Here is an 11,426-nt window from a genome sequence, read left to right on the forward strand (position 1 = left end):
CCTCTGTCTCTAAGCGATGTCCGGGTCCCCCGTTTCCCGGTGCCATCGGTTGTTAGTGACAGCATAGTGAAGAGAGAAAATTGCATATTATTTACCCAGTGCCTTCAATATGCCACTTTTCCACTCTATAGCCTGCAGCTTACAACTCGCAGCACACGCACAGACACACAAAAACCCGCAAAGCCGTACAGAACCGACGCATGCTCGGATGAATGCGAGCGTTTTTTCTGTGACATCCTGCCCTGACATGTCATTAAAAAGTGTCACAGGTTCTGGGGGAGTGATTTTTGCTGCTCTCTGCCTCCGAATGGGCAAAAGGGACAGAAGCAGGGGAGTGTGTGTGTCGAGGGGGGGGGGAGCTGGAGCCGAACTGTGTATGAATCCAAACTTCTCTTGCGGCATAAAACAAGAAGCCTATTCTCTTTTTTCTTTCACTCTCAAATTGGTCACAAGTGTGCGACAGGAAGAAAAAAAAGAGAAATAATTCACAAATGTGTGCACTTGAGCACTTACTGCAATCCAAACACACATGCACCAACTGGAGAAGATAAAACTGTTATGCAAATGTGTACATCGCAGCCTGAATAAATATTAATATTTTACATACAGAATCTTAACATTCACTTGCATTTATTCACGCGCTGATAAATGAATCAGGTCACATTAGCGAGCGGGCCTCTCTGCTCCACCCACATCCTGTGCCGGTGGAAAACTGGGACTTTCAGTGCATGCATGTGTAATTTCACAGTGGGGCAAGATCTGTATGCAAGTAAAATATTAAATATTTACTCAGACTGTGAAACGTGTGGATTCCTAAAACTTTCTTACATGCATATAAATGGCTTGAGATCTATGTGTGGATCGGCATGTGCAGATCATGCGACACACTTCTCCCAGTTCTCTCCGTATTCTCCTGTCCTCACCGCAGACACCAGGGTTTGCTAGCTGTCTTTTTTATTTCTTTTTTCCCTCTTCGGTTACACATGGGCAAGAGATTTGAGCTTGACCGTGAGCTCAATCACATCTCGGCTCCCTGGATGTCATGGCTGTGTGCAGAGGCGCAAACCGTTGGATATCAGATTAGAACACAGGGGCTCCTTTTCCAATCCACTTTCTTCTTTTCTCACCAACACGTTTCTCACTCGTTTCTGTCTTTCTGCCTCGCTCTGATTCTTTCCCTCGCTCAGGGTTCCTCCCCCTCTCCTCCTCACCGACTCTCTCCCGTCTCCCCGTGAAGACGGGGGGTGACCCCGGGTGCCTCGTCTCAGGAACCAGTGCGGCGGGTTGTTCAGACAACCGGGAAAATTTCTTCTACTTCATCTGAGTAAGTCACCTCTGCACCTCTCCAATAGAGTGTGAGATTGGAGAAGTCGGCCGGACTGAGCCTGCTAGAGGTTTTCGACACAGATGACAGGGATCGTACGCTTCTCCTAAAAACTGTGTACCAGTCTTGTTATGGTTATTGGTGAATTTTCAACCTTTCTATCAGCGATGCTACAAAAATTCAATTTTAAAGGCTTTATCAGTGGGAGAGATTGAGAGCGATGCCAAAAAAAAGCATCTTTCATACTGTTGCTTTCTCATTTTCCGGCACCCACCACGATCTGCGCTTTAAAAGTTTCTCCTTACCCTTTTGTGTAGCACTAAATACTTTAAGGTTCTCCACTGCAAAAAAAACGCTTGGCAGGTCTGATGGATTTACCCCAAATCACTACAGTGCCACATATCAAAGGATAAATGCTAAATGTTTAATCTGAAAAGGTGAAAAATTCAAATATTGACATATGTGCCTCATAAAAGCGGGAGCCAATAAAGTAACATTGATTGCTGAGGTCTGCACCAAATCTGATCCGGGTGATATAAGGCCTTTCCCTGCACTTGCTGGTTGATGAGAAGACATTACTTTGAAGGAGTGATTCTTGCCGTGATGGACTGGTGTAATTTATCTGATAACAATCTTTTCTCCATTTTAAAACAGCTATAAAATACTTTAAAATCATCAGCTTTAAATTCATGGTTTTGGGACCCAGTCCATAAATATCGCACAACCTGAGGTTTTTTCTCCCCCCCTCTTGCTGAATGGATATCCGTCTACAGCGCAGTCCACTTACCTTTCCGTATATGTGGCGGGCGTTTGATGCTTTGACCTTGAGGCTTATCGATTCTGTGCCTGTTAAAATTCGACCTGCTTGCACCTGACTGTCAATACCCATCTCGGGGATATAACCTCTGATTATGATTAACAGCCTCTAGGAATAAATCAAACACCTGTTAGGCGTGCGCAGAGAGGGCTGCGGCTGTCTGCTGTTTTTGTAGGCTTTTCATGCGGTACAGTGTCTCACAAACAAATGAAGTGTAACTAAGAATAGAGCACATTCTGAGGGCAAAGCACTCCTGGGATTACGAACAACTGCTGCGTTAGGCTGGATCCGAAGCACAAAGTTGATGAGCGCTAGCGGGAGAAAACGGGGAGTCACTTGTGTGGCTTTTGGTGCCGTGCACTTCTGCGAAGAGAGGAAGAGGTGGGCCGATCTCTAATACGGCTCGGCACGCATGCGGAAACTGTTCTGCCAGATGTAACGAGAACTGGCTGCCTTTTAGTCTCGTGGTGCAGGAAGTGTGTGCTCATGTTGGAAGAACAAAGTTTCGCACACTCCAAAAACACCCTCATTAACTTTGTGCGTCGTTACCTGTACTCTAGAGTTGGGGTCTTGTTTGATCCACTTGATGACGGTCTCGTAGACCAGCTCCTCGGCCTTTGTGTTCAGGCTGTCGTTGGACAGATAGGCTATCAGGTCGTCCTTGGAGACGCTGAGGATCTCTTCCTGCCCTGCCACCTGAAAAAAAAAAGATTCAATAGCTCAAAAACTTTTCACTTTCAGCGACACAATCTGACTTTTCCTGTGCCAAGCTTTGAACATACACAATTCTGTAAAGTGAAGATCAAACATGTTTTTGAGCAGAGGCGGATGTTCAGATCTTTCCAGCATAAAACTAACACAAAGGCCTCTTTGGAACCAGCGCAGAGACCAGCAGGGCCAGAAAAACGGCCTTTCAAACTTTTAAAGTACATCATGTGGCCATAGCATTTAAGGAAAAAAAAGGTGTATTTCTCTCACGTACAGTAAGTGCAAAAGTCTTGAGCCTCTAGATGTTTCTTTATATTTTGCTTCCAATGAGCCAGGCTTTGTTGTCATTTTTAGGTTGGACCTGAGGAATAGTTCTCCAGGATTTCTGAAGGTCTTTCAAAGTTTTTCTTTGGGCGTTAGCTGCTTTTCCCCTCATTTACACTCCAGTCTTTGTAACAGACCACTTTCAGGGATTTTTCTGGGGGTTGTAAAGCCACCTATCACTGACCTGTGAATCATTCAAGAATAAAAAAGGACACCTAACACAGTGTTGTGTCTACATATAACAGACAACCTTTAGGCATTTTATTACTAGCAGCCTCTCCCAAAAATACACCATTTGTTCGATTTCATTTCTTTAGTTCAATATATGAAAAACGACAGCACAGTGTGACCGGGATACAATTGTATTTTTGCACCTTCCTAAACAGCTATTAGCCAAAATCTTGGCACATCTCTGAATTTAAAAATAATTGACGAAACTGGAAAAATTGAGGGAAAAAAGCAGAAAAGGCTGGCCTAAAAAATATCTACAGCTGATGAACGCTATCTGAAAGTCACGTTTTTAAGAAACAGGAAAAGAATCCAGCAAAGACCTGACACAGGACCTGATTGATGCACCTGGCCATTCAGCTGATCCCAGCCCGTTCTCACTCCCGACATGTAACACACGCTCCGGCCGTGTATTCCAGCCCTAACCCTAACCATATCCCTAATCTTAACCACCACCTTAATCATGTTAGATAGTGTTTTCCAAAGAGATTAAAGTAACGTACATGTGTAGATTAATTCCAAACCCTTTTCATGTTTCCTCATTTGTCCGAACTCATAATATAGGGATGTGTTGTGTGGCCGGCAGAGTAATATACTGACGATTTGTCACCTAGCATAAATTGTTATCTTTGGGAGTGAGAACGTGTTGCTGATCCATCTACTGTTCACTGAAGCCTTAACAGAAATGATCTCAGTGGGAGGGTGGCTGTCAAAAAGCCATTCTTAATGAAGGGAAACATTTTTGGTTCAATTTATTGTTAATATGTGCAGAGGAGGTCAGGAGAGAGGTACAACGGTGAGTACCTACAGCCATGTGTAAAACACGGCGGAGGCTCTGTCATGGTTTGGGGCTGTTAAAATGAATGCATGAACGAAAACAGGAAAGTGCTGTCAGGTTTTGATCTAATATTCAGTATCATCTGGAAAGCTTTTGATTGGCAGTAACTTTATTTTTCAGCATGACAATCACACCAAACACTCTGCCAGTGCAGTAAAAGCATAGCTGGATAGAAAAGCACACAACAGCACACTATCAGTCATGGATTGGCCTCCCCAGAGCCCGGACCTCAACTTTACCGAAGCAGTGTGGGATCATCCTGACAGAGAACAGAACAAACATCCAGCCAACATCCAGAGAAGAGCTTTGAATGTCCATCAAGAAGCCTGGAGAACTATTCCTGAAGACCGCTTAAAGAAATGACAAGAAAGCCTAGCTAAGGCAGTTCAACCTGTGTTGAAGAAAAAATGTGGTCAGACGAAATATTGACCTTCAAGCTTTTTTCAAACTCTGTTTTTGCCTCATATACCGCATTTCCATGTATCCTCTCACATGTTTCCTTTTTCCTAGCAAACTATAAAGAAATGAGGTGCGGTTCAAAGACATCTGCACAGTACTGTAAATCTTAAAAGAAAATGGAAAGTACATTTCGTTTGATTTTGAATCACCCCGGTTTCATTATGTACTTATTTTCTTTCACTGACAGTAGTAACATTTGTTTGCTGCTTTTATCTGATTTCAGGCTTTTCTCGACTGTGTGATTCACATAAAAACAGAAACATAAAAAACAAGATAATGAGTGGACATTTTTATTCTCCTATATGCTGTATAAAAATAATAAGACATATAAAACAGGCTAATTTTGAGCTCTTTGTAGTAAATAGGTGTTGATTTCAGATTTACAGTGGACTTTTCTGTGACCAGCCTGGAAGCCTCACATCAAAGGCAGAACAAAATGTACTAATTTTTTCTGATCTGTGGAGAGAGGCGTTTTTCCTCTGTTTTTCCTATCGCTTCCACGTTTCTCTTTCATATATATATATATATATATATAGTGGACAAACCTGACAGGGGCACTGACCTTCTTGTTTACAGTAACGCTCGACATAAAAAAGCGAATGTGCTTATTTCCCAAAATATTTCTCCAACACTTATGCTTTCTGATGCTGTGCTTTGATGCCCTTATTTTCCACGCTATTTTGTGTGATTCATGCTGGTTGGAAACTATAAGAAAACTGAGAGCTCTCTGTATTTCTCTTCCATTAAGTTATCTAAAAGCTGCTCGGTAATAAGTGTACTGTTGGGTGGATTCAGTAGGGTACGTGGAGCTTCTACAGTAAATTGCATCCCATGAGGTAAAAACGGTTAACTCCAGAGAAACATTTTAATGCAAGCAGTGAATTAACAGGGCTATTTGATATTTGCTAGCTTGAAAAAAAGGATACAAAAACATATAATTCAATAAGCTTTGTGTATGCTTTACATGTGAGACTTTAATAGGAATCTAGTAACTACAGACTTAATTTAGTGTAGAAGAAAGTACAATTTTCCCCATTGCATTGTTAAGTGTTGAGTCTGACAAAAAAAGATGCTTAGGCAAAACAAGTTTTTTTCCTTTTTCCTCGAGCTGATCACTGATTTAGGTGTTTCATTTTCTCCCAGATGCAAACCGCCGTGTGTAACTTTGCTCCACAGCAATCAAAGAATCCAGAAAGACGAAGAGCCTCTACCTACCTCTGGGAAATTCTGCAGTGCAAACGCTTTGGCCATGTTGTGGAGCTCGGTGCAGCTCATGGCCTCGGCCATAGCCAGCACTCCCAGACAGTTAGCGGCAGTCAGCTGTTTCTCTGGAGTCAATGTAAAGCAGGTCAGAGAGAGAAAGAGAGACGGGGAGATAGACAAAGAGAAGAGGATAGAAACAAAAACAAGAAGGAAACAAAAGACAGAGGCAGATTGATTAAGACAGCGAGTGGGGAGGGGGGAGAAAAACAAAACACCATTGAGTCATCTATAAAAAGACTGCAGACGTACAAAGCTGCAAAGACAGAGAAAGCAGCTGCAGGTAGCACAGAGCCATAGCCTGGGCTTTGTATCTGCCTGAGACTGAGGGAGAACAAGTATAATAACTCAAAACAGCTCCGGGGACAAACAACGAGGGGAATCGATCGCTCACAGCCCAGGCATGAGGTGGTGGATGGCAGGGAGCGGGATTTGGGATTAGCTGGGCCACTTTAAAGAAGTCCTGTCAGATCTCAGGATCTACTACACACATGCACACACACACATACACAGCCTGGAATATATGAAACTACCCTCAGGGCCAGGCCAGCGGGGAGAAGGCTTATACTGCCGCCTGTGATCTTTTGCAGGGCGGGGTTTGGGGGGTGGGGAGCACGGGCGGCATTTTAGGTGATGTGTCTCCAAATGTAGTTTTCTAACAAGTGTCACCATTTATCACAAGAGAGGGAAATGCCCCCGGTCTTGTAGTGAACGTACGCACGGAAGCGGGCACAAACGGTTGAGTGGCCGCTGAAAGGCGCCCGATTAAACAACAGCCATCAAAGCGAAGCAAAGCCAGGCCTTTTATCGCTAAAGACAGAGCCTGAGAGTGTCTCCTAAACAAATATCAGCCAATAGAAAAGCCACCCAACATCTGGTAAATAACAGGCGAGCAAAAGCCAAGCTAAATAAAAAGCAGGTTTGGGCTGCATCAAAGCTAGACTCTGTCTGAAAGTATATTTCACAGCAGATGATCATCTGAACAACCCTTTAAAAAAAAAGAAATCATTTTTTCCAATACTACACACTCGGGTTGAAAAAAGGTGAGCATGTTTTGTTCATTTACTTTTTGATTTTCCAATCATAAAACAAAAAAAGCTGGGATTTCTCACAAGGCGCACGATGAATGACTTTGTTTTGTATTTGTTGGAGTGAGAAGACGTGTGAAGTGTAAGTAGGTCGGAGAAGATGTCTGCCGTTCCTCCTCGGTATATTTGTTGCAAACTTCAATAATTTCTCACGCGGTATCAATTCCTCTTTGCTCAAGGAGACACGGTCGTGCCCGTTACTTCTCACGCGCTGAAATGTCATGAATCTTGTCGAGGAAGAACGGATTGACGCCCGGCTGGCGATGAAGTCTACAAATGGCTTCTGTGTTTTTCCCATTTTTAACCCTCCCCCCCTCCCAAATTGAGAAAAACAAATCAATAATGGCGCTTGCTGCTCCTCTTACAATTTTCCCCTCCTTTCCTGCTGCTGACCTTTTTGCTAACATGCACTTCCCCCGTGTTACCGATACCCAAAACTATTTATTAAATGGAATGCAAAACTTGACCTTTGCGGCTTTTTTGGCTGGCCGACCCACTAAAATATGGAACATGCCATTTGCTTTTCATGCAGACCCCTCCCCCCATCCTTTGGGTTCCCCCTTCCACCTCAACAGGCCCACTCCCCTCCTATCCACCTCTTTCCATACCTTGTCTAAGTATCAATCTGTTTGGCTGTTTTTCGATTCCATAGCGGCTCAGACCAGAGGATTTGACATTTAAGTGACAATTGTTCCCTGACCTTTTTATATATCTGCCCCCGTGCTTGGTCCTGCTCTCTGGGACGAGATCAGAGGCACCGTGCCCGGCTGAGAGCGAATTCTAACACGGCTGCGAGCTTTGGAAACATGACAAAAATGGGAGAGCGGTGTGCCAGAGCCGGGGAGGAAATGTAGGTGCTGCATGAGGAGTTCTGTGCACAGCGATGAAGCATGACCGTATATGAAAATACCCAGGGCCGTATGGTCGCGCAGGCATATCTGATGTAATAAGCATGCACGCGCTGCTGATATAAGCAGATAACACTCGTGTAAACACATACACCCCTCCCCATCCACCCCTGCCACTCTTCCCCCTGAGCTACGCCTACCTAGAAAGGAGACACAGACTTTACAGAAGGTGTTGAACTGGAACTTGTTGGCAGCTTCCAGCAACGTCTTGGCATTGGCCGAGTCGATGACCAGCGACCCCGTGTAGACAAACTCGAGCAGCAGCTCCAGCACGTCGGCGCTGATGTTGCTCATGTTCAGCTCCAGCATCTCCCTGCTCCTCGTCTCTCCCGACGACCTGATCAACCAATCACGGCAGAGAGAGGCGAGTTAGGCGCATTCTGAGAGGAAACTTGGGGATAAAAAAAAACAACAACAGTAAGAAAAGAAATTGAAAAAGAAAAGAGAGGGACAAGAATACACGTATGCTACACACAACACCTAAAACACACCTGGGAAAGTACGAGAGTGGGGAGAAAAATAAGAGAATCGTTACACAATAAGATAACAACGTAAAAGTGGAAAAAAGAGAGACAGAAACAGAACTTTGGATGGTTTCTACTTTACTATGGGGCAAGCGGATTTACAGCTAGAGCGCTGCATCTGAAACAAAACGTCCTCACTGCACAAAGATTAGGCAAAACAAATGAAAAAAAGTTATTGCTTTGTTTCAAGAGGCATGCTTTTTGAACGTGTGGTTTCATGTATGCATAGTCTTGGAGGGCAAACATGCATACATGGCAGGGCACGTGTGAGCTGTGAGAGAGTGAAAAATGGAGAGAGATGGTGTTACACACGGACATAATGGAATGGGAAAGTCAGCTGGTTAAAGCGTGAGTGCGCAGTTTACGAGTCACGCCGCTGCCGCCGAGAGCGCGTGGCTGCCTGCGTGTGTGCGCGCGCGCCGGTCATCGAAGGCGCGTCTACTCCGACTGACGTTGCAGGTGCTGGGCGAGAGCTTAGATGGACAAATTAAATAGAATATGATATCCCTTTGTAATGCAGTGCTGGAGAGGAAGAGAGAGAGGGAACAACGAGGGCCGTTTTCGGAACTGGGCCACGTTGTGACTTCATCGGGATCAAATGGCCGAGATTAGTTCGCATGCAGGATCCCCTCGGGGAGGTATGAGAGCGTTAAATAACACCTCACCACCCATGTTTAATGTCCCATGTGAAACAATAATCCACTCAAGGGCAAAATAAATGGAATCAAAGCCCCGCAGAATGCATGCCCCCACTGCTGTGTCTCGCTCCCAGCGGATATGGACATCAACAATATGAAAAGTAGCCAGCATTAAGATGGATGGAGGCTGTTTGCTTCTGCCAGTCATGGTAGCGCTGTGATAACGCTCTGTCTGCTTCTGTGTCTGTCTGATCCCTTTTTTCCCTCCACCTTCTTCTTCCTCTCCTTTTTTTTGTGTGTGTAGAAGTCAGTTGGTTGGATTAGAAATCATGACAAACAGTCAGCGTTTAGTGAGACAGAGACAGCAAAAACAAACTACATGAGACAGATAGGATGGTTGGAGTGGAGATGAGAGATTGGAAGGATGGAGGCGGGGAGGTGGGGGTGGGTGGGTGCGATGGTGGGGAAGCAGAAAAAAAATAAAAAAGAAGGAAAGGGAGGCAGGGTGAGACGGTTCTTCCACAGGGGAGCCAGCAGCCATCCTTCTGAGGGGGAGAGTTTGGGTTGTTCCATGACTGTGCCTTGCTCTTTTAAATAAGAGATATCCCTGCCCACCCCCGGAAAAAAAATAATAATAATACACCGTCACACCTAAACAGAGCCTCTGTCCCCGGCGCAATAATCACCAGTAGCCTGTGGTGTATGAACTGAGACATTAGTTGTCATTTTCAAGCGCACTCAGGAGGTGAAAGGTGGGGGTGGGGTGGGGTGGAGAAGGACATCCAAATAAAACAAAAGACAATGGCATTTGTCCCTGGATGGACATTGGCTGGAAAAACCAAGGCAGTTACTCTTTTTCCTCCTGCAAAGCAAAAAGCCACATAGTGTTATTCCCCCCCAGTTTTTTTTTCCTGCACAAAGCCCTGCAGTTGGAGGGGGAGGGGGGGGCGGGTGGGGGGCAGGTAGTAAGACGGAAAGGGGAGGGGTTGTTCAGGGTTAAAGTGATGGATGGAGGCGGGAAGAAAGAGAGGGGTGGGAAAGAGCTAAAAATAAAAGAAGAGCATGCTCATCAACCTGGTCAATTAGTGCAAAAGGAACCAGCTCGAGTGGCAGTTTGTTTTTGTCTGAGCACTTATGTTATGGAAATGACTTTTCCGGGAGCTTCTTAAAAAGAGGTGGATATTTATGCCGCGTTTGATTGCAGGCTTGAATTTGAATAGTGAGAGAGGGAGGGAGGCAGGGAGGACAGGAGAGACAGAAGAGGAGAGACAAGGCAAAAAAAGGTGGGGAAGGAAGGAGGGGGGAGATGGGCGCGCGCACGCAGACACACACTCGAGCAAAGAAATTTGTTTGTGAAAAATGTAGCACTTATTCAAGAGGAAGTTTTAAAAAAAAAATCGGCAGAGAGTGTCAAAATGGTGGTGAGCAGAGGCGGAGAGGCGGGAGGGAAACAGGAAAACACACACACACACACACACACACGTGCTTGCACACACAATTTCTAATACATCTTTCAGCCTAAAAAAAGCCCATTTACAAGGAACACATTTAGCTTGTTCTTACAAGATCATTTATTCTGTGGGAGTATATGCACTACCAAGACATGTTAACACAGAAGCTTACTCAGATCCACAGCCTAAAGTGTCTTGGCTAAAAATGGCCCATATTTACGTGTTGTCACAACATAAATCAGGACTAAAATTATAAAAATAAACAGAACGCCGTGGCTGTGTCGGCGTTGGGACTGCTGGTTTTTCCGGTATGGATTATAAGGGCGCTGCATCCATACTGTGCTGCTATTGCGAGAGACTTGGAGGCCACTTGGAAGGAACCAGTCATATCTGTGTTAGATCGTCTGAAGGACAAAAAGGACACAGTGACAGGTGGAGAGTATGAAAGCTCACACGTGCATCCAAGTGTGAACAGAGGGGCCATCAACTTGAGAAAACCCCCCCACAAAAACCTAAATGTAGACACCAGATTGACAGGACTCTTGGTATAAAAAACTTGACTTGAAGATGACAAAAAGAATCTCTGAAAGTGCCACTATGGCAGAGCTTAAGATTAAATTTACAATTTTATACAATTTTTGGTATAAAGACTTCAGCAGGGTCTTACCGTTTTTTAAATATCTCAATTTCATGATTTCACTTTCCATTTCGAGAAGTTAGAATTAGTCAGAATTAAACCAATAATTTGGACAGTGCTGAAAACTCACAAATGTACAAAAAGATAATAAAAGTATAAAAGATAATGTAGCTTCCAGGTCTGAAAAATGAAGCCAACGTCTAAGTGCCTCAAACCTGCAGT

At 44.5% G+C, this 11,426-nt stretch overlaps 1 protein-coding gene across 2 annotated transcripts in view; it reads right to left on the reverse strand.

Annotated features, from left to right (window-relative positions):
• LOC134642943 (kelch-like protein 29) overlaps positions 1–11,426 on the reverse strand; it is a 264,213-nt gene that overhangs the window by 85,316 nt on the left and 167,471 nt on the right. For both annotated transcript variants that reach the window (XM_063495042.1, XM_063495041.1), the window contains 3 exons: positions 8,095–8,291; positions 5,914–6,026; positions 2,691–2,837 (listed from right to left, as the gene is read on the reverse strand). In XM_063495042.1, coding sequence (XP_063351112.1) covers positions 2,691–2,837; positions 5,914–6,026; positions 8,095–8,291 — 457 coding nt within the window. The remainder of the gene's footprint in view (positions 1–2,690; positions 2,838–5,913; positions 6,027–8,094; positions 8,292–11,426) is intronic.

Source organism: Pelmatolapia mariae, linkage group LG15 (assembly GCF_036321145.2).
Source record: "Pelmatolapia mariae isolate MD_Pm_ZW linkage group LG15, Pm_UMD_F_2, whole genome shotgun sequence".
NCBI lineage: Eukaryota > Metazoa > Chordata > Actinopteri > Cichliformes > Cichlidae > Pelmatolapia > Pelmatolapia mariae.